At 46.2% G+C, this 24,120-nt stretch overlaps 1 protein-coding gene across 1 annotated transcript in view; it reads left to right on the top strand.

The window, feature by feature from the left end:
• Nucleotides 1-24,120, top strand: part of LOC135379210 (atrial natriuretic peptide receptor 1-like) — a 41,660-nt gene that overhangs the window by 3,768 nt on the left and 13,772 nt on the right. Inside the window, exons 2-11 of the mRNA XM_064612454.1 lie at nt 8,943-9,611; nt 10,951-11,085; nt 11,779-11,914; nt 14,105-14,196; nt 14,697-14,841; nt 15,308-15,528; nt 16,696-16,767; nt 18,199-18,276; nt 19,091-19,195; nt 19,246-19,317. Coding sequence (XP_064468524.1) covers nt 8,943-9,611; nt 10,951-11,085; nt 11,779-11,914; nt 14,105-14,196; nt 14,697-14,841; nt 15,308-15,528; nt 16,696-16,767; nt 18,199-18,276; nt 19,091-19,195; nt 19,246-19,317 — 1,725 coding nt within the window. The remainder of the gene's footprint in view (nt 1-8,942; nt 9,612-10,950; nt 11,086-11,778; nt 11,915-14,104; nt 14,197-14,696; nt 14,842-15,307; nt 15,529-16,695; nt 16,768-18,198; nt 18,277-19,090; nt 19,196-19,245; nt 19,318-24,120) is intronic.

Raw genomic sequence — 24,120 nt, 5'->3', positions numbered from 1 at the left:
CATGATGAAGCGATTGCTCCACAAGGTTTTCTTTCTTTTTTTTCTTTTTTTTTCTTCAGCTCATCGCCCTAAGCGGTACAGAATCCGTATCAATGAGCGCCGACATGTACAGACTTGCGTGCGATATACATATCGGTAATATATTTCGAGAAATACGGACCGTTTATCGATATTCGTATGGATATGATGATGATGATGTGCGCTGATGCCCCAGCGGCCTTTGAAGCAGACTTCTCACGAGGATGTCAGCACGACTCCGTGTGAAGTGGGACCAGGAGGCGTACTAACCCCCCGCCGCATCGCTCCTTCCTCCTATACGCCGCTTACATGACACAGTTGCTTTTGCGGTGCTAACACACACAAAAAAAGGATCGACCACTGTATAGTTGTCTCGCGACGTATAGCTAGATATATCGTGCCTAATATTCTAGCAGGAGCCCATAGATTGGCATTCAAAACCAGTGTGAGCACGATACAGAAACACGCCAATTTTATGAGTGCCAATGACGTGGCCAAGTGGCTCCCGCAGGCCACGCCTGCAAACTTTCAGTGCATTTTGCTATTCCCGTTCTTATCCAGCCAGCAACTTGATCGACGCGACGCCGATCGACTTAGCGTACATCGCCTTAACTTAAATTGCGGCTGGAACATCTCTTATTTCTTGTTCAACAGGTGCCGCTTGCGTCGATTTCCGTCGTATGAATGTGTGTATGAGTGAGCAAAAATGTAAGAGTGAAAGGAGGGTGAGTGAGAGTGAGTGACTGGTTTGTCGTCCCTTCAGATGACGCACCCCGAAAGTCGCTGGAGAGGCGTGTTAGCTTAGTTCAATTGGTAGAGCCCTGGACCGGCAATCCAGAAGATGTGGGTTCGATCCCTACAGCTGGCTAACCTTTTCAGTGACTTTCATCTTTCATCGTTAAATTGCGACCTGCCTAGCAAAATGTTAGTATTTTCTTGCGGAAGAGCCTACACCTTTCAATGATGACCTATACCAGAGTGGCGTCGACCCGGTTACATGGGGAAGACGGGGAACCTCAATCCCCTCGTTGCTCGCCAAATCCCATTGCTTCCACATGACGAATCATGCGGCTTAAAATAGCTCCCTCTCTCGTTCGGTACGCGGGATATCAACGGAGTGCCCGTTGAAGGACGAGTATATAATACGAGTATGATGGACAGCAAAGCAATTCACTCGATGATCTCTGTTCTGGCGCTTGCTATGGGCAGTAGGACGCGTCGTGCTCTGCTTGACGGTAAGTGTCACGTGAGCCAAACTGTCAATATTTGACGTCATTTGGACCTCTCCGGGGGGGTCACGTGTTCTCTTTATTTTTAATGGCTCTGGTTGCGCAGATAAGCTCTTAATCTTGCGGGTTCTAAGGCATCGTCTTTATCGATGCTGCGGATAAAACGCGACTCTTAAATTTTATGGGGCTCTACAAAACCGCCCAGCATCTAAATAAGATTCTTGAAAGCACATCGTGACGTAGTTCTAAATGGGACAGTACGCCTAGAGTCAAGTACGCCCGCGCGGTGGTGGTGGTGGTGGTGGTGATAGGGCTTGCCGTTGTCGGCCTCACGTATGTGGGCAACGTCAGGACTCACGCCCTGGGGGAATGTGCGTCCTGGGCCGACTTCTAAGGGAACTGTGCCGACATATGTCTGAAAGCGTCTGAGGAAAACCCAGGAAAAACCCCAGACAGCACAGCCGGCACCGGGATTCGAACCCGGGTGCGCCCGCGCGGCATCGCCCAAGAAGCAAGCGATGGGCCGTAGCAAGAGTAGAGTGATGTTGATACTGATCAGACTGCCTGCCGTATCGCGAGCCCTTGTTGAATGATCCTTCTGTGGTGTGAAAGCTAGAGGGTTTTTTTCCTTACAAACAAACAAACGGCACAGAGTAACGCCACTGAAGTACACCCATAAGCGCGACCGCCATTTTGAGTCCGGAGCAGTAGCGCCACTGAGCGGCGTCCTGTCTATTTCCCTCTCCCGCTCAAGTCGTCCATACGTTATTTGTATAGGTGCACGCTTCACACGTATACAAGATCTTGTTTGGCTAAATACTATTAAGCATGCAGCAATAAGTAGAGCAGCTATAGAACCCAATATTGTCAACTCTGCCTCGAAACTATCACTGACAGCTTATTCCGTATTACCACGCTGCACATCTTATTATCGTATCTTGCCAACCCTGCTCAGTTACAAGAGATGCAGTAAGGCTCGCGCCAGGTGTAAACGAAGGAATTCACTAATATTTGTCACGGCGACCAATGTTTTATGCTGCAACATTTTATTCGTTTGTTTACACGCAAAGCTCATTATGCCCAAGCCCAACACTATCATAGAAAACAACGAATGCTATAGTCAGATGATGCAGGGGCAGCCGAGGCTGATATTGGTTGGTTACCCACTTGCACTGTGTGCTTGAGTCAAAGCCGAGCCCCGATGAGGAGGAGGAGGACCCAATGGCGTTCATAAGGCAGCACTGTGGAAAGTTTACACAAAAGAGCTGGGAGAACCTCCTCCAGTATATGCCTGTTGTAAACACAAATGGACTTTGCTTACGCAACCACCCAATGAACCTCTACCCGAGAAACGTCATCATGACGTTGGTAGACACACCGAAACCAAAACAGATCAGAAGGGGACAGCTGGGTTCCAGGAATGGGCAATTGTTCGCTGCCTCCTGTTGAAAGAAAAGTAGGACCGAAGGTCGCGTCCTTTTCAGAGACCATCGTAATCCCCTCAAGACCGTGGCTTTCGGGCGCGACCTTGTTCGCCACTAACTTTGAACATAGTTCAACTCTACCAAACTGGTGGCGCTGTCGAACATTATGACGTCATGTGTTTACAGACAGGTAGAGGCCTATACGTTTTGTGGCAGAGCTTTGCGGTATTGCCAGTGAAAATTTCATGTTCCAACAGCGTGTTGAGCTTTCCTCTGCGTGTGACTGCTCACAAGGAAGAGGGAGGTGATTTTCCCTGATGTATAGGAGTAGCCCTATACGACCATATGCAAGCCGAATTTTCCCCATGTCCTTGTTTTCGATGCAAGTTGGCTGGTCCTGCTCGAACCTTCCTCGTTGGTAATTTGAAAATATTAATGCACTAATCAAACGCTCTAAATTTGTTAAACTGCGGAAAAGAATCCATGCTTCGCTTATACTGCGAAGAGCAGCGAGTTCCCTTTCCAGCTTGGCAATCTTCTTGTGTGTCAAATTTAGTTTTCGCTGCAGGTCCGTCACAGTACAATCTGCTGTGTTCGACAACCCGCTGTGAGACATCGAAGACGCAGCTGGGAGGGCGCAGACCCTGTATCATCTGGTTGTGCAACGTCGAGCGATGTGACAGGCTATACCGGTAGCAGAATCTAAGAATGACAGGAGACATCATAATTATTATTAATATTGCTCCGTGAGCGGGCAGTGCCGTTTAGGGTCAGGATGATGTTACAATCACAGCTGCGCTGCATGTCGTCCACAAAAATGGAATATTCCATGGTTTCACCACTACCAAGTACCAGTTCAAGTACCAGTTGTGGAATTGATTCCAACAGTTACGTTCGAGCGCCACAGAAGATTCCCTGAAGCTACCAAAAACTATGGTCCGTGATAAGTAACTTCATTGACCGTGGTGCTAGTACATGCTGAGTCTACTTAGTGACTGGGCTAGATAATGTCGCTAAGGAGGGTTCAGTGACCCCCCAGAGCGTGCCGCTCTTGCTTATAGGCACCGCTGTGCATGAAGATGAGCGTTAAAGACTGTCACCTAAGGCCCCACTTGTACTCTAGGGCTGGCGTCGTCCTTGGGCCGGTAGTGGTGGAAACGGGCGGTGCTGTGCCGTCTGCTGTTGGTCTGTCTGAGTGGAATTTCCACATGCGAGTTCGTATGGCTTGTCGGCATCTGTCCTGACTGGCGGCGTTTGAGTGACGTCCCTTGCGAAGCCGTCAGCCTCTTCATTTTCCGGCACGCCCTTGTGAGAGAGTGTCTACTGGAGCGTGACGAGAATACATGGGCTGGCTGGTTAGTGCATTTGAGTGCGAGCCTTATCCACGACCTACTAGATTATAACGACCACGTCGAAGGCACCCCTTCCCAGCGCCGCATTGTTGGAAGGTAGCGGTGGCGCTGCTCATCGTCCCCAGTTATTGCTTCCTCAACTTCTACGATACTTTGTACTTCAGCTTACCCTAGCATTTCTGTACAAGCGGTGGATATTTCACGGATGTTTCATTCTGAGGTTGATTATCATCATCATTCTACGCGTTTTCATAGGAGCTATCGCTGTCGTCTGCTACGGTAGTCGTACATACGCTTCTGCGCGTTCAGAATTCAAATTTCCATCGTCCAATCGTGGTTCAGATCTCGCGTGCTGATGAGTAGTGCCCCTAGCGGATCGTGCGGACGGGCTCCTCGTAGGGGTTGCTGATTATGATATGGTCGTTCTAATCTAGTAGGTCGTGGTCTTATCACATCATATAAGACATCGTTCGAAGCCGTGTACGACATGCGGTAGGTGGCCGCTTTGGAATCCGTAAGAACTACCGCTTCCGCAGAGGGCTTTCTTAGGAATCACGGTCAGGGCATATAGGAGATAGCAAACAGCTCTACCTCTGCTGAGGAGAGGACGCTCAGAGTATGCTCAGGTGGGACTGTAGGTCGGGATGATCAAGTGGCCGATTGCGTATCGACGGATACATCCGTGTACTCATGCTAGTGGTCGCGGTATCTCTCAGAAACACAATCTGCAACAAGGACCCGAGCAACGCAGTCCGGAATGGCGGGATTTTTGTGCCTAGAATGGCATGCCTAGAGGTGGAGGAAGAAAAAATGTGTTTATTTACATTAACATTGGAGCTGGGTGACACCCATCAGGGGGTCTGCTGCTCCGTTTCTTGGACGGGTCTCAATGACGCGAGAATAAAATAACACCTATGTACAGTGGCGTCACTAGAGGGGTGCGGGGGGTGCGGTCCGCACCGGGTGAAGCGACGGAAGGGGTGACGTGCCGCACCAATACTGCCGCTTCCTCCCGTTCTCTGTGGCACGATGACGTGAAAAAATGGGGAGCCTTCTGCGAGGCCCTTTTTTTTTTTCTTTTTTTTCTGAGTGTGCTGTATGTTTATTTATCGTCAATCGCCTGGAACCGAAATCCTGGTATCCGTTAATGGGAGCATGAGGTGGGGGGGTGGGGGTGACGCAAAGAGCTCCCGCACCGGGTGACGCGTACCCTAGCGACACCACTGCATATGCACAAGGCTTGGGATGAAATGGATGATGGGAAGTTGAACCTGACATGTAACGTCTGTGCTACTCCCCGGGGGGCTTCATATGGGGAGCAGGAGGAGTATAAGCTGTCGAAGGTTAGTAGTGGGACTGAAAACCGACTCAGCATGTGGTCCTTTCGTCGCTGCGGCAGAGCTTTTCCTGCGGCCGTCTTATGAAGTCGTACTATTTGTAATGGATGCCGTGGGACGACTTTACGTCAACGTGCCAGCTTCATTCGGTACATTGTGACCACCAGTGGCGTAGCCAGACCTCCAAGGTAGAGGGGGCTCGATACATAAAAAAAAAAAGAAAAAAATCCCTCTCCTCCGCTGATCCTGGGTACGCCCATAAACTCGTGATTGCGCACACAGCGAGATGAGAGATGAAAATACAGAATATTTGAACGTTCAATAATGAGTTTATATATATATATGGGGTGTCATGAGCTGTGAGGCCGCCTCACGAGATTTCAAGTAGCTCAAAAAGCTCATAGTAGCCCAGAAGAAGAACAGTCTCTGTTCGAAATATCGGCGGCTTCTGTCCTGAGGCAACTCCCTTCCCTCATAGTTTCAAAAGTATTCAACTATGCTGGTGAGACAGACGCCGGTAACTGCAATAACTTTTACGATCGTCCCGCTGGAACCCCCCTATATATATATAGGTTGAGGTAAAAGGATTATCAAACGGCCACGAAGTTTTACAGAAGTTCAAAAAAAGACGCGGAAACAGATTTTAGGGACGTCACAAACACTAGTTTATTACATAGGGAGCCGTTAAAATGTTGACGTTGCCCATTTTACTTTGTAACGTCTCCCTATGTAATAAACTAGTGTTTGTAACTTCCCTACAATCTGTTTCCGCGCCTTTTTTTGAACTTCTATATATATATATATATTACTTTTTCTCCTCGGATTTGCACGATTTGCGTGGGTCAGCCTGTGGCAGGTAGGGGGGGCTCGAGCCCCCCTCCCCCCTAGCCCCCTCGTGGCTACGCCACTGGTGACCACGTGATATTTCAACTCCTTTCGGAGAGGGTCTGCTGCGACGCTAAAAGGAGTCCCTCCCCACAGGTATCAAGCTGGCAAGTTGGATTGTAGCCCTGTTGAAAAAGAGTCAAATAGGTTGTATGCGATCCTATTTATCCTATACAAATTGATGTAGGATCCTTTATGTCCTATTTTGTATCATGTGGGAAAGTTGTGGGATCCTACATGTCCTATATTCATTCACATATAGGTGAGTCATACGATCCTACATGTCTCATATTAGGCTATGTAGGAGAGTTGTGGTGTCCTACTTGTCCCATATGCGGCAATATAGGAGAGTTGTAGGACACTACATTGCCTATATCCGGCTACGAGGAGACTTGTAGGATCCTTCAAGGCATTAAAAAGGAGCTATAGGAGATCTTACGTGACCTGTTTGGTTTCATGTGGGGAGGACGTGGGGAATTATTTTGAGATATGGAAGTGATATATTAACACAGCAACAAACGTTATTTGATTGCATATATATATCCTTCAAAACTGGGGCCCAGAACGAACTAGTCATATTCAAAAGGGCAAGGGTGCAGGCCAGACTCATCGAGGCACCAACTGCGTTAGGGAGAGTGGTATACCCTCGTCAGTTTGACCCCCGTTAATCTGACAAGTTCGCTTTACGTCAGTTTGTCTTCGGAACCATTTCGCCGTCATTTGTTTTTTTATTCCGTACGTGTTAGCGCCGCGAAGCAACTGTGGCTATGAGCAGCGTACAGATATGGACAGATGGAGAGACGACAGCAGGAAGGAGTGGGGGACAGGGGGGATTAGTATGCGGCCTGGGCCGACTTCAGGGGGAACTGTGCCGCCATTAGTCTTAGAAAGTCTTCGGAAAACTCGGGGAAAACCTGAGACAGCACAGCCGGCGGTAGGATTCGAACCCAGCACCTCCCAGTGGTCAGCACGACATTGGCTTACCACCAACGAGCGGACGCCTTAGCCCATTCGGCCGCTGGTCGCCGTCATTTAAATCCACCTCGTTAATAGGACAATTCGCTTTTCCGACAATGGTCGACATTTGTGTCACGAGTAGGTGAAGAAAATAAAAACCGAATCCGCCGTGAAATAAAAACCGAAAGCGCAGAACCCTATTTATAGCGTATACGCTCCGCACTAAAACTCTCTAATGCTTCGTATACCTATACTGCGGCACCTTTGATCTCCGAGTTCGAGAGGAATAAGCTCCCGCAAGACGTTGCGTGCGCAGTGCAATTACGTCCATTAAAACTAAAACCCTGTATTCATTAAGCGGGTCAATAGCTAGTTAGGAAGTGTAGCATTCAGGTAGTCGTAATAGAAATTATTCAAAATGCTAGCAATAAGAGATTTGTAATAAAAACGTATATAGTAAAGCCCTGTGACGATTAGCTGCTTGCCGTCCGCAACGCTAGCTCGCTTACATGTCCGCATACCACTCGCAAAGTGGAATGCTTCATCTACACGATCCGCATCGTCGTCAAAATGCAACTGCGTATGCCATCTTATTTTTCTCGCATAAACTTTGACGCGGTTTAGCCGATCGGCCACCGCACTATCTAAATCAGATACGATTAATTATTCATACTTTATCCGCAATTATTGTGGTTGTGCGTGGCTTATTTTGCTCTGTACAGTATAGCGTAGCCAGAAAACTACTGTAGAAGTGGTTTTTTTTCGCGCGGAATTATTTTTCGCGTTTTTCGCGCACACCTCCAAAATCGCGAATTTAAGTTCCCGCGAATAACTCTGGCCATATGAGGGCGAAAATCGTTGGGCGTTCGACGCTATACCGGGACTACCTGACCCTTTCTACTCCATGTAGCATAGTCAGTTTAAGCAAGCGCAGAAGATTGTTTTATCCCATCAGGCAAGATGAAAAGAAATGAAAATTCGTCATGCTTTTGTTACTCTTATAAATGCTTTGCACTATACATGCAATATACCACTATACCACGAAGCCAGAACATGCCTTTCCCCGCATTCTCAAAACCAGCTTGAACGATAGTACCACATCTCAACCGAACTGGTCAGTGCCCCGAGTGATAATTAATAAGAACTGCTAAAATAAACTGGCTGGCTTGCACACGGCCAGTACTATGGCCTCCTACAGGGTCCCTAAAGGCCATTTGACAGGACCTCCTATATCTGTGAGGAGAAGAAAGGAATAGACCTAGAATGCCACAATCCACGTGAACAACGGATGTCTTAGTACGTGCCGAAATATGCCCGAGTATTGACGGCGGCACGATATGCAAGAGCAAAGCACTCCCGGAAACCTGTGTCGCGAATCAATCCTCAAAGCAGCTCTGCTCGAAAACGCGAAAATATTTTCCACGCGGAAAAAAACACTTCTACAGTATTTCGGGAGGGGTTCAATGGGAACTTTACACGGGGGAGGAGGATTGCACCCTTGTTTCTCTCTTCCATCGGAATCCACTACCAATGGTACACCCCTTTGGCTACGCCACTGACTCTGTAGCATGCGATCTTGAGCCAAATCTGAGAAAAGATTCGGTGCTCCAGGCGGGCAGCGGAGCAACAGGCGACAAACGCAATATCGAGCGATGAGGACCTCTGGGGAACAATCGGAGCGTCCGCTCGTCCAATAGTTTGCCGGGTGATTGATGAAGCGCCCGGGGACGTCTTTCGCAGGTGCGCGACTTGTATCCCCAAATTCGGTTCGAGTTGGTCAGCCGTCAAGGGTACCGATCTTGCATCAACAACTACGCCGGCAACTACGCTGCCGAGGAATTCTACGCGGGCGGGGTGACGGCCTTCGTCGGGCCCGGCTGCTCCATGGCAGTGGACACAGTCGGTCGTCTGGCCAACTACTGGAACGTCCCGGTGTGCACGGCAGCCGGGGTGGGTGCGCAGTTTGAAGACCGAGCCATCTACGGCACTCTGGTGCGGTTGGCGCTTACCATCAACGCGCTTCGGGACGCCTTCCTCAAGGTTCTGCAGTTCTTCGGCTGGAGGCACGTCGTGGTGCTGTCGGACAGCTCGCAGACCTTCTTCCGGCAGCTCCGCCGCGCCCTGGAGATGCTGTTTGCCAATCCGGACACCGGGGTCCGAGCCATGTTTCGCGATTTTGACTCCAACCGCTCCGTGGTGAACTACACGTCGCTGCTCGTGGAGGGGGCGACGCACGCCAGGGTCTTCCTGCTGGCGGGAGACGGGGAGGTCATCCGGCAGATCTTGCTGGACGCCTACGACCTGGACATGCACGACGGACAGTTCGCTTTCCTCACGGCGGAACCTTACAAGAATGAAAGGTACTTCGGTGACTTCTCGTGGTACAAAGAAGGGGATAGCCGAAACACGGTGAGTGGAGTCCACGTCGTTATTTTTTTTTTTTTTTTAATCTCCCAGACATTTTGTTCAGGCAAAAAAAAAAGGAAAAAGAAATGCCGCAAAAAGTGTGCGCACCTTGGTTGTAAACACCTCGGTCGTTTCAATTGACAACTCTGCTCCTAAGCAAAAAAAAATAATAATCTTGTCTACGTAATAAATTAGGCATAATGAATAAATGCTGACGAACCTATCTCTTGACAATTTCATACGTTTATGGCAAGTTGAAGAAAGTAAGAATTTCTTACGTGGCTCATAAAAACGTATCACGTGACAATGCACCCACGACTGCATCGCGCATTTTCGCGTGGCTTTTTTTATTTTTGTTTGTTTGTTTTTGTAGCACTCAGACTTCCTTATTAGGCAAGAAAAAAAAAAGTACGCGTATCCCGTTGGAGACACCTCTGTCAGGCAGTGATGGCCACTAACTACTTCTACAGTAGTTTAACTATAACTACTAACTACTTTGCGATGGAGTAGTTTAACTAGTAGTTCAACTACTTTTCAGGGGAGGTAGTTAAAACTACTTCCTTAACTACTGCAATTTAGTTTAACTACATCTCTAACTACTTAACGTTGTCCATCAACACCAATCCCATTCTATAGCGTCCTTAGACACCTAAATATCAATCACAACCAGCGATAAAAGTGAAGATTTAGTACACATGCACAGCACAATTGTACTGCACCTCCGTTGTCATCAAACGAGTAGCTCAAGGTAAAAGTCGGAAGCACAATCGTGCCGTAAAGCTGGCGGCAAAACCGGAAGTAGTTGGCACCTGCGGTAACCTAACTACTGTAGTTAACTACTCGAAATAGTAGTTTAACTAGTAGTTGCACACTACATTTCTGCAAGTAGTTGATAACTACTTTTTAACTACAATCAGGTAGTTTAACTAGTAGTTTAACTACATGTAGTTAACTACTGGCCATCACTGCTGTCAGGTGTTTCTCAAGGCGCTCTCGAACTTCCCAATTGACAACTAGCATCTTACATCAATATTTCAAAGGTTATTACGTAATTAGTCTTATCTAATTAATTAAATGGGCACAATGAAAAACATACTACGATACATGACACCATACAGATGGTTTCACTGGTGCTGCGTCTGTTTTTCTTTCTTTTTTCTTTTTTTGTTTGTGCACTGCAGTCGGGACACCAAGCAAGCCGGCATTAGCCTGGCTGACTTTTCCCTCTCTTTTCTCCTAAAGCTGAGCTATAGAGCTGGGTACATTCTCGACGAAAAACTTGTCGATTTTCTTTGCAACAGGATCTTTGCACACATAATCAATCAATCAATCTTTGCAACAGGAAGTCCGCAAGATGTACGAGGCCCTGATGATTCTCTCTCTGAAGATTCCGACCAGCCCCGAGTACAAGAAGTTTGTTCATCAGGTGGAAATGAACTCCAGGAAAGAATTCAACACTAGCATCGATGATAGTATTGTAAGCCAACCCTGATTACTTCTCAAATGAATTCTGCCTCCTTTTTTAAGCTTAAACCAAGATAAATTCACCTAACTTTTCTATGACGCGCTCCATTTTCTCTTTCTTCATTTTTTTGTTATCCATTATTGCGGATAATCAAACTCGAGCTAAAATTGCATGCCTAAAAAGAAATTCTCACGAAATTTCAAAACAACGTACCAGGAGCTGGCAACTGTATTAGATAGTATAGTAGATAGTAATAGAGAGGGTTTAATAAGACAGGCGTGTCGGTATATGGTACCATATCCTAAAAAGAGGAGAGCGCTTGTCCGTGTCGTCTGCCGGTTTTTGCGCTCTCCTCTGTTTGGGGTATAAAGTGTACTTCTAGTTATTTCTATTTGTAGTTTCTAGTTAAGTGTATTTCTACGCCTTATGAGCAACATACTGCGTTTGGCGAGGACACGAAGCATTATGTGACGCTCCTACATTTCGTTCCATTTCATTTTTTGATACACGCACTGCGGTGTACAGTAACTTGCGCGTCCAGCACTGACGTCAGAAGAGGAACAGTCCCTACTGGTTCCCGTACAGGCACTTTCCCCCGCCCCACTGGCGGAGATTACCCGCTTTACGCTGACGTCATAGGTTGAAATAAGCGTCTCAAACTTATCGAGGACAGCTCCCAACCTATAGTGACTGGCTTTATTTTAGGTGAACGTCTTGATAGCGGGCTTTCACGATTGCGTCCAACTGTACGCTTGGGCTTTGAACGAGACACTGGCCCGCGGCGGAGACCCCATGGACGGCAGAGCCCTCATCGACCTCATCATGAACAGCACCCTCTATGGTACGCCCGGCTTTCACTACACTACAGATTGTGCAATAGATCGTCTTTTGATTTTTGGAGATGGAAAGTTACGTAAAGTGCAGAAAAAGATAAATTTAACGGGCAATTTTTTTTTATACTGTCATATAGGCTCCAAGTCATATAGACATTTTGTATCGATATATATATATATATATATATATAGTATACGCGTAGACGTGACCGGAGGCGTGTCGTTATGTTTTGTATGTCTAGCCACTAAATAGCTGTAGTTTATATATAGTCAAGGAGAAAGCTCATAATAGCTGGTCAGTAGCTGATGAGAGAACTGATTATCTGAGGCTGGAACAACATAGAAGGGACAAATACATACGTACATACAAATAATTGATTGTACATACAAATATGTATTTTGTCCCTATACCAGTAGCTGATAATCGGGGGCTTTACGTCGCGAGATAACTGAAGATGAAGATGAACGAGATGAAGATGCACACTCTGCTGCACGTGGCCACATTTATATGCGTGGCTACATGTTGAATATGTTAACTAGTTTTATATGAATACATGACGAGCTCGTGGTGCCTATGTTTAATTTTAATAATATATATATGTTAGGTTAAATGTTTCTAAAGAAGAAGAAGTCTGTTTCCTCGTTTATATATATATATTGTTTATTATTATTTATTTTTATGTACGTAATTGAGTCGGCTGTCAGGTAGCTGTGTTACCTTCAACCTGCACCTTCTTCGCTATACGCTTGTAGCAAAACACACACACACAAAAAAAAAAAAGAAAGCAAGAGCGACGGGGTGGACTAATTTTATCCACCAAAGGGTTCTATAGTGATTGCTGACGTCACCGAGAGAAGGCATAACGACACAGCATAGACGCATCATGATGAAGGGGAAAGGGAAGCGCTACCTCTCGTCAGTGACGAAATCAAAGTACTTCGAGTCCGGCAGTTTAATCTCCGTATCTATCTGTCATTCTCTCAGTGGCATCCCAAATAGCTCTCATTGCCTTTTTTTGTATCGATTATCCTTTCCCATACTCCAGCTAATGCAACCTAAGACAAAATTAAACCCCCAGTTGCTAACAAAATAAGATAATAACTTGAGGTCCCGCAGAACTATATACTTCTCTTCCATAGTTAATGCTATAGCATTCACTATGGGACCTCTTTCTGTACAAACTGACCCAAAACTTTGTACCCTTGAACGAGTAAATAAATAAATTAAAAAAAAATTGGTTTGAACCCCCAAGTTTAATTTTGGAAACGTCCTATTTTTGGGAATCAACAAAGTGAGGATTGCGCGCGGACGACATAACACTTTTCCCCCACAAACCTTGTTGCCGGAGGTCTTTCCGGTGGTTTGTGGTTCTTCTGGAGCCACCATTAATTTTGGAACTGAGTGTATAGGTTAAGTGTAGAAACAGGCAGTGCGAGTGGCGACCAGAAGCACGACACCACTTCGAAACTCCCCATCATCCGTCGTGCCCACATGCACCGTCAAGCGCTTCCAAAGAATTCCCGTCTACTGCGTCTCTACACGGTCGATATTTTCGGCAGTAGCGGAAGCTGTACTGGCTTTACAGTCTTCTGGAACGACCAATATAATACGTATGCACACCGAAGGCTGGTGTGAGCGTTCCTGCACTACAACTTCGTGTGCAGTTCGCTATTATTGGAAAACTGTTTTCGCTTAGTCCGTTAAAGTGCGACGCCGCAACAAAACCACCGCAAAGGTTGTGACATAGCAGTAACCCTTGGGGTGTTAGGAACATACGTACGAAATATCGCGTTCCCAAGGTGCGCAGATTTTATTCGAACGAATTATTACGAAGTGAGCGCTTCGCCTGTGTGAAGCAAGAGGGCGCTGAAAGCTACACTGCTGACGTCATCCGGCATGGATGAATGCAAGCTTCGTAGCAGACGACAGTGCTGGGTGACGTCACCGTATCTTCCTCTGGGCGAACCGTTGCGCGCTTTGTATTTTGGTTTCGGTTTGGTATTGTCATCATTTAGGAATTAATTACCCGCACAAAATTAATGCGAATGTTGTATTCGGTATCGAGGGAGTGGTCCGTGGTCGCTATGATGCTCACCTAATTTTTTGCGAAGTCTCCCTTTAAAGACCTGAGAGCTTCATGTCTACATGGCAGTTATTTGTTCCTCGCCATATCTTATCGCCATATTTTGTTCCTCAGGCCTGACCGGGAAGATACACTTCAACGCCAACGGCGACCGTATTGCTGAATATGCCCTGAAAGACCTCAATCCGTACACCCTGGAGATGCAGGTAAGCCTTTCAATGACATCATGTCCATTTTCATTAGGTTCCTCATAAACCGCGTCAAGATCAATTCGCTCGTTTTGAAAGGGCCCATGAATATTCGTACGACGTTCATTTTTGTGGATATTGAAACCCTTCAACATATTGGTCAGAATTTTGGATGCGTTTTCTTTTAGCGTAGAGATTTCTGAAAAGCTTGCTGAAAACCTGGAAAGCCCAAGGCTTTTTAGGAGCTACATGTGTACCGACAAGACTGCAGCAAAATTCCACCGCTTGATAACATTGATAACATTGCAGGCTTTTACGTCGCGAGTCAACGTTTTTGAACGTGCGCTGAAATGACCTTCCTTGAACAAACTTGGCGGTCTAGGTTTGACAAGGAGAGCCTTGGACCTCGTAAGCACGTGCTCTGATATTACAGCACGATGAGCTTCGCTGTTTGCTAGAGATGCTGTCTTTTACGTTTATCCGGGATGACTTGAACTGAGACCGTCGCTTCTATTCAGCCAGTAGCCGTCTACCACGGAGCCAATCAAGAGCTGGTCCCCATCGACAACGCCACCGTCTACTGGCCCGGAAAACGGACGCAGCCACCGCTGGACGTGCCCCACTGTGGCTTCATGGGCGACGCACCGCACTGTAAGCGACGAGGTATCGGTCAACGATCTTGTCTTAAACGTCCAGCCATCTCCGCGGTAAGATCACCAATTATTGTAGATTGATAGGGGTCTCTTGTTGCACTGGCGCCCTACGAATGTCCCGTTTGTGATACAAAGGTTGGTGAAATAACTCTGCAGGTCCATTAAAATTACTCTGTCGGGGTAGCGTACCTGTAAATATACTCCAGTTACAAAGCCCTGGCGGAAGCCATAGCGAACTATCTTCTTTACCTCTGCCGGAATGACCAACGCTGCACTCCCATGCATTCTTTTCCGAGTTCTTTCCGATACAGCTCTATAGAAGGGTCATATGTATACGCAGCAGCGTGCCTGAAATAACTGTTTGCGCCTTCCCACACGACAAGGTGGGAACATTAAACCTCCGGTAGGGCGAAGAAGACACCGACTCTGAGTGGTTTCCCAGCTCCTTTGCAGACGGTCATATTCGTTCCACGCAGAATCCACCACTCTCCTGACCATCATCAGCCTGGTGACCTTGCTCGCCTTCCTGGGCCTTGCCAGCTTCGCTCTGGTCTTCTACCGCAAGGTCCAGCTTGAGGCGCAACTGGCAAACTTTTGGTGGAACATCAAATGGGAGGACATATCCTTTCCGGAAAGAAGCCGAAAGTCTGCTAGTAGTCTCGCCACGAACGACGAAGGGTTGTCCAAGAGTTCACCAGTTAGTAGCGCAAACCTTCCTTGATATGTACTTTCTTCGCACCCGACATGTAGTACATGGCTGAAGAACAAGGACACAGCTAAACAGTGCTAGCAACCTAGAAACTTACAAGATAAACTTTGCAGGCGTTTCTGATCCTGGTGTACCTTTACTTGCCTACGCGATAGTCTGGAAGATTTCCTATAGGCTATAGGTGTGCTTTTATGCGGAGTTCCTTTAATTAAGTCGTCGTTCCTCTTGCCAAAGTACGAAATGAAAAGCTACGTATATACGGACGGACGTGTGCACTCTAGATCTTTTCACACCTTTAAAGGTGTAATAGCGTGCATGGGGCACGCCTTTTTAGGTGTAATTTTGGTAACATCATAATGGAGCACGGTTTCGCACAAATTTTCTTTACTCGAGTGTTGTCTGTCCTTCAAAAATTCAGTCTTGCAACATCTCAACATTGTTCAACAGTATTGTAGACACTTGCGCGTGCTCGATTATCGATAGCGATGCATATATGCTTAAGCTCGTACCTAGGATATCCAAGACATAATGAAAGCAAGATTTGCACTGACACTTGATCTTTAGTAATGCTTTCCGAATTTTGTAAAATATCATCCTGGAGATGCAATGTTACGCAACCAGATTGAATGTGCATAGCACACACCTTTAAAGGTGTGAAAAAGTTTGCAGTGTGGTATAGTTTTCATTCGTTCAAATTCGAAACTCGGTTTGTAGATCCCCGCATGGACTTGAGAAAAACGCAAAATGGACAATTCTGTCGCTCGCGTCACAGCAATACAGAAACCAAACGACAGAAGATAGTGGTTCATTGAGCTCCTGGAGCTTATGGAAGTTATGGCTTGCGGTGTTTCTGTGAGGAACACCCGCTCAGTAAACATGCACATGAAGCAGGTGCATAATCAATCAAGAACCAACCCGTGCATCGCATCAATCAATCAAACGCATCCGTGTCAATTTCTTTTCGTGCTCACAAGTCGCAACGGTCACTGGTTTTGATCTGTTCCTGACCTATAGCTAAATACGTTGGTATTCTGAACGGTTGATGCTATACGGCCGTGCATTTGGAATCGTTCATTAGCCAGCCACGAGGATGTTTGTTGCTTAGTAACCAGCTAAGATTTCACTAGAGCTTGCATACACTTATGTCTTTTGCAGAGGTTCGGAGCTGCTTGCTCTACGGCACCGGCTCAGTGCTCCTATGGCGACGTCCACATCGGCGTTTACAAGGTGAATCACATGTAGGGGTGGACCTGATGCAGATCTACAGTCGGGCTCAGCCTAAGAAGGGAATCCCTGCGGTGCTGAATAAGAACCTCATAATATTCAATAATGCACTTAGCTATGAAAATAACTTTTGTCAAACGTAAGTATGCCCACTAACAGACAAAAATGGGAAAAGTCTAGCACTCGCAAGTGAATAAGAGAAGTATTTAAAGAGAGTCCAGCAGCGGCACCTGATGAAGGATGAACTCCGTCCGAAAGTTTTTTTTTGTAATATAATAAATTGTTTGAATGTTTCGATCTCTTTAAATACTTATCGTAAGTATATGACCAGAATAAATTAGATATTCGACTTTACGAACAACATACCGTCTTCTTAAATATAATCTGAAAAATATAGGCACGCATGCAATGCTGTTCTTAGGTTGAACGTGACTATATAGACGAAAACTGTGTTGTGCAAAATCGTCTGGTGGCGCCCCCACCATATTTATGGTTATGACGTGTCCAGGCGCGAGTATATACTTGCACTGGTTTTTGCCAAGCGTTCAGATAATTTGAGCCAAAAGCAGTGTGCATTCGCTTGACTGTTATCCAGTCGCTACAGTTTCAAGCTTACAATCTTAAACGTCGCGCAGAACAGGCAAAATATTTTACCCGGTGATAGATGTTCGTAGCAGGGATCGGAACCGGAAATGAACCCGAACCGAAAACCAGAAAAAAAACGTTATTTTCTGACGAACCCGAACCGAACCCGAACAATTTTTTTGCTTGTCCTGAGCCGAACCGGAACTGAACCAAAAAAAAATGCATACGGTTACCGGTTCGGGAATCGGTTCAGAGGTGAAATAATTGTGCTACTGACCGACCTTTTTTTTTTTTTTTTTACTCACCTGAAGCGGTTATCTCACACCTTTCTCTTACAAACGTGCACGGTGAGCGTAAGCTCGCATTCATGTAGCAAGATTACTGCCCGTGAACCGGTTAAACCGGGACCGAAAAAAGTAACGGTTCCAATCCCTGTAAATGTCCCGATCGCTGACCGATTTTTTTTGTCTGTGTGTGTGTGCGGGGGGTTCTCCCTGAGACGAACCGAACCGATATACCTGAACCGGTCCAAGCTGATAATTTCGGTTCAGCGGAGCTAAACCCGAGCCGAACCAATATGCCTGATCCCGAACCCGAACCGGACCAAAAAAAAGTACCGGTTCCGATCCCTGGTTCGTAGTACGAAATTAAATTGGCCGTTTTTCGAAAACATAGCTATAGTCCTGTCTCGATTTCAAAAATGGACTCGTCTCAATATGGCGACGCTGAGGAGGAATTATACCCTAGTTACACTAGCTTTCTCAACCACGGTTGAGTCGACTGCAGTCGAATGGCTCAACCACGGTTGAGTGAACCGAGCACCTCTGACACCAACTCTTCTTGAACCAGGGGATGACTGTTGCCGTCAAGATGATACGCATAGCGAAATTCACTGCCACAAGGACCATTCTGCTCGAACTCAAGCAGGTACGAAACGATACCATGTTTTTCGGGTAACGCGTAAGAACCGTATTTACTCGCATAATTAACGCACATTTTTACTCAAAAGGGAGGGCGTTAATTACGGGAGTGGATGGGAGCATGCACCGAGGTCCGCTCAGTTACCGTTATGTTATCCGATGCTCAAGTCGACGCTTTCTTGAGAGATTCAGGTCTTATATGAACAGCCTGTGAACTGCAATCGTGCAATTTCAGTCTTCTGCGCCCCACTCTCACCCTCAACGCATTAACCTCATGCTTTTCCTTTTAAAGTCATCTTGTGTAATCCATCCCATCATTCTTTCGCCGTTTGTTAGTCATCTTTTTTTTTGTCATCTTTGTCTTTAATCTACCTCATCCTTCTTTCATACTTTGTTAGTTTATCCTTTATTTCCTAATTCCTTTTCTCGTTATTTATTTCTTATTTCTTAATTTTCTTTATTTATTTATTTCCTATTTCTTCCTTTCTTTCTTTTTTAATTATTTTCTTTTTATTTATTTCTTATTTCTTAGTTTTATTTATTTATTTCTGGAGTAGTAAGCCGACGTCCCGTTTGGCTGACCCTTCCCCCGTTTTTTTTTTTTTTTTTTTTTGCTTTTCGTCTAATAGATATATCCCCCCGCCCCCTCAAGTCGACGTTCCCGAGATCACTAACCTGGAACCGGTAAATCGGCAGGGGGGGAAAACACTTGGAATGCGTTAATTATGCCAGTAAGTGTGGTATATATGATTCCATGTTTTGGTCCCCAGAAGGTCATATTTTGGTCCCCGGAAAGATATACCCTTTTAATGTCCCTCCAGATGCGCGATGTTACGCACGAAAACCTTGTGCGTCTGGTCGGCCTGTCTTCCGAGGATCCACATTTGGGCCTCGTCATGGAGTACTGTCCTCGAGGGAGCCTCAGGGTACGTCTTACCGTGTATGTCCTTCGGTTGTCCAACGTCAGTCGATGCAGGACCTCCTGGAGAATGAGTCGCTGAAGCTAGACTGGACCTTCCGTTACTCCATCATCAATGACATCGTGGAGGTGAGGACAGACACACAGACTGACACATTCTGAAACTATCCGTGTATTCACACGAGCGACATCCTCACAGAATATTCTAGTGGAAGAAAAAGCGAAAACACTGCTCACATAGACCAAGTTCCGACCAGTGTTATGTTGAGCATTCACACGGTGCGCAATATCGGGAGTGGCGTACTGCGCATTTAGCAGACGACACTAAGCAGACGACACCGCCAGCGTGTTTTCCTGTCGTCTGCTACGGAATATCTTGTGGCTGTGTAGCAGGATATTCCCCACGGTTAGCAGTGTTCATTAAGACACGACGCCGAGCGCTCGCGATCACGTGACAGCAGAAAGCTATGACGCTTTTCGCGTCTTCCGCTTCTGGGGGAATGTCGCTCGTGTGAATACACGGTATAACCCGCAACTTTTTATTTGAGAGTACAGGGTGGGTGCTATAAAAGGTCAGTCACCTTTTCGCGCGTGGAGTGATACCTACTTGGTGGACAGACTTCTGCTACCACAGAGTCTAAAAGCAATTATAGCAACAATGTCCCAAACGGACATGCACCACTAAGAGAGACAGTGCACAAAGCTCATTTTCCCAATCATCTTCTAAATGCTGGTCTGACAGCACGCTTCCACTGGAAATTCAACACTCCTGCACATAAATGAAGTCCTCTGTAGCTCGCGTTTAGTATAGGCCTACTTCTGAAAGAAGCTGCCGCCCCGTGACACGCCAAACAACCTCAATCTAAGCATGTTCTGACCGTGACACGTGCATTTTTAATTATTTTAGAGTCAATAATAGCGAACTGAGGATTTACCTTATCGGTATTCGAGCCAATATTGCCCTTTTGGGTGCACAGTGGCACGAGCAGTAATGAGGCGTTGCCGGTCAACCTCCCGGGATGCCGCGTTGCTGGCGATAGGAGATGTCGCGAAAACCGAAACCACCGGCAGCTATACTCAAACATGGCGCGTAAATGTAGTCTCCGTCTCCGCACATAGATGGCGCGCACTTATGCATAAGGCGTATTTCTGCCAGAAAAGCCTCAGAAAAAATCGTGGTTACCAGGCACTGCATAACAAAGTAAATACGACCACGCAAACTTTCGTCATCGTGCATTTCCTATGCGCCATACCGATGTGAACACGACGGTCTGTAAATGGTTGCGTATCGCGTCCGCCTATGGGCGCTAGCCGACACGAATTTGTTTTCGGTTTTGACGCCGCTAGCGCCCCTGGGCGGAAGCTGCACTCAACTAGTGGCAGACCGCCGTGTTTACATCGGTATAGCGCATAAGAAATGCATGAAGACGAAAGTTTGCGTGGTCGTGTTTACTTTGTTATGCAGCGCCTGGAAACCATGATTTTTTTCTGAGCCTTTTCTGGCAGAAATTATGCACTCTATGGTAGCGGAAATCTGTCCACCAAGTAGGTATCACTCCAAGCGCAAAAACGTGACCGACCTTTTATAGCACCCACCCTGTATATCGTAGAAATACAGCCCTCACCGTCTAGAAGGTAGCCACAGTCAGGGCTGCCGAAAGCCTACCGGCACCGGCGGATCGACAGAATGCTCTTGACGGCTAAAATATTTGCGCGTTGTCACCGTCATTTCATATTTTTTTTTTTTTTTTTTTTTTATTGTTGGCTGATTATGTGAGTCACCAAAAAGTGAGCCTGTCTTCGGAGTTTTGTATTGTTGACTGATTGAGATCAAGAGGGTAAAATAATACACAATCCAGCTTGTTGAAACGTCGTCAAGAAAAATAATAGCGAAAGAATAAAGCACCAAGTCAGAGTAACTATTTAATACGTGAGCTTTCGGGCAGAGCCTGCACTTCTTCAGACCAAAGGTCTGAAAAAGGGAAGGCTCTGCCAGAAAGCCTTAAGTATTAAATAGTTATTCTGATTTCGTGCGCCATTCTTTGGTTATTATTTTTCTTGTTGACTGATTAGATGAATCAAAAGCGTGAGCCTGTCTTCCTTGTTTTGTATTGTTGACTAGTAATGAGTCACGAAAAAGAAAATAATAAGCCTGTCTTGTTTTGTATTGTTGACTGATTAGATAAGTCTGGAAAAAAGTGAGCCCGTCTTCCATGTTTTCTATTGTTAACTGATTAGATGAAACAAAAAGTGAGCCCGTCTTCCATGTTTTCTATTGTTGACTGATTAGATGAAACAAAAAGTGAGCCCGTCTTCCATGTTTTCTATTGTTGACTGATTAGATGAAACAAAAAGTGAGCCCGTCTTCCATGTTTTCTATTGACTGATTAGATGAAACAAACAGTGAGCCCGTCTTCTCAAATGAATATTGTACCACTACTTTTGTCCTCAGATCTCTCTATAACTATGTGTCGGTGTTTCTGCTATCCGTGTATTCACACGAGCGACATTCCCCCAGAAGCGGAAGATGCGAAAAGCGTCATAGCTTTCTGCTGTCATGTGAACGCGAGCGCTCAACGTCGTGTCTTCCCGTACGCTGCTAACCGTGGGGAATATCCTGCTACACAGCCACAATAAGATATCCCGTAGCAGACGACAGGAAAACACGCTGACGGTGTCGTCTGCTAAGTGTCGTCTGCTAAATGCGCAGTACGCCACTCTCGATATTCCGCACCGTGTGAATGCCCAACATCACGCGGGACTGAACTTCGGTCCTGTGAGCAATGCTTTCGCTTTTTCTTCCACTAGAATATTCCGTGAGGATGTCGCTCGTGTGTATGCACGGTATAGTACTTGCTCTTGTCTAACCCCTCTAATTGCAAAGGGAAGTGCCTCAGGAGGAGAGCCGCCTTTATTTCCAACAAATAAACAGCCTCTGTTTGAAATATCTCGTCCTGAGACATTCCCTGAGGCATTCCCTTAACGTTTCCTTACCAGATTTTCTACCTTTCTACTTCTGAATTGCAGCAAAGCATTTTCCCTGCTTCATAAATTGCTGGCTGGTTTCCAGACATTGAACATCTGTGATCCATCTTGTGTTGGCTAGAATGTCTTACGTTTATTCCCAGTCAGACCTGTTGCCCGATGTCGTTCCTGTCCAACATCCTACATGTGTATTCCATGTGAAATATACACTTCCGACAGTTGTCTCAGATTAGAAAGTTGTATATACCCCCCGACTTCAATAGGTGGCTTCAATTCCTCCATGCGCTATCCATTGCAGAGTTTCTCAAATATCCGGCATATATCGGAAGTAGGATAAGCTGCAGAAAAGAGGTACGCGTATGTTTCGGTGTCATAATTGTTTTGACAATCTGCGCTCGGGCTATCGGTGGCGTTTACGGTTCAACATACGGTTTCATTCATTATTTTGTTTTCGGATCTTTTTTTTTTTTTTGAACTGCACCCAATTGTTATTTGACGGCCCGTCCTTATTAAAGCTCACTCCAAGAAGTGTCGATCTCTTCCACGACACCGACCTAGATTTGAACTCGGTTTCTCTCCCCCTAGATATACCAATTTTGATTCGTCTTTATTTATTTTCATCCCCACTCATTGTCTGATGTTCTTCTACTACTTCCAGCGCACTCTCAACTTCCCTTTCGCATAGAATAACCATTTGCGTAAGCCACTATGGTTTTTCCACATTGGCTTCACATTGGCTCATCACTCTCGTAATCTATTCTAATCCTAATCTATCAAAAGCCTAACACATAGTAGGGGAGAAAGGGGTCAACATTGCCTTACTCCTCTTCTGACAAGGAGGCCCTTACCTATATAATTGCCCACTGCTTATAGTAGTCTACTCCTGACGTTTTGATACGCGGTAGTAGTACAAGGGTACAGCGCGTGCTGGTACATCGTACAAAAAACGAAAAACCTGAGACAAGGAGCAGTTTTGATACATACATGAGATACTACACCCATGGCCCACAGCGCACTGCACAATGTCCTTAGGAGCGTAGCCAGGAAACATGGAGACTTTGAGAGGCGCATGATTTCAAAACCATTTCCACCATTTCACAACATTTCCACCTTTGACTGCAGCCCCCTCTCATGGTTGCGAGGGAGGACGTAGAAGGGGGTGCACGACGAGGAATAAAGCGGTGTTCCACTGTTTTTTTTGTTTTTTTTTGAGAGCGCAGCTGATGTTACAACAGTGACACCCACTCCTCCATGTTTCCTTGTATTCGGTTAATTACTACACTATATCTATAGTGTTTTGTAATCTAAATTTAACAACGTTATAGTTCTCCAGGCACCCTACAATCCTCCTTACGCTACTGACGCCTGCACGGCAGAATGACCGTTTCTTCCAGGAAGGTCTCTGGAAACGACCCTTGCTGAAGCGTGGTGGTGGTGGTGGTGGTGGTGAAAGAGCTCGCCCTTGTATAGGCCTTGCAGAGGTGGGAAACGTCACGACTGTCGCCCTATAGGGGAATGTGCGTCCTGGGCCGACTTCTAGGGCCTGATGCTGAACTGATCGTTATCGTTATATTTAAAGTTGGCGGCTCCAAAGCCGCCGTGGTATTAGGCTCGCGCAAGAGAGCGCTCGCGGTGATGCACATTTATCACTCGTTACGGGATAACGACAAGTTGAACATCGGGCCCGAAGCGCCTCGTTATAGACACCTTCACCAGAGAAGGGCCTACAGGACGTTCCAGTACCGTTTGTAAAATTTCTGCCCGAAAGAACCCGTCATGTCCCAGCGACTTTCCAGACCAGGCTACTAACTGTCTGCTCCACCTCTTTGCAGCTATAAGTTCTATGCCTTCTGCCCGGCCGTTTCCCTTCACAAAAGGAATCACCTTCCGTGAGTCCATTGCCACACCTTGTTTTGTGACCCGTTTGCCTTTGTCTATATAAGAGGG

This window comes from Ornithodoros turicata, chromosome 1 (assembly GCF_037126465.1).
Source record: "Ornithodoros turicata isolate Travis chromosome 1, ASM3712646v1, whole genome shotgun sequence".
Classification (NCBI taxonomy): Eukaryota; Metazoa; Arthropoda; class Arachnida; order Ixodida; family Argasidae; genus Ornithodoros; species Ornithodoros turicata.
Note: the sequence above shows the minus strand (reverse complement) of the source record. Positions and strands in the feature narration are given on the sequence as shown.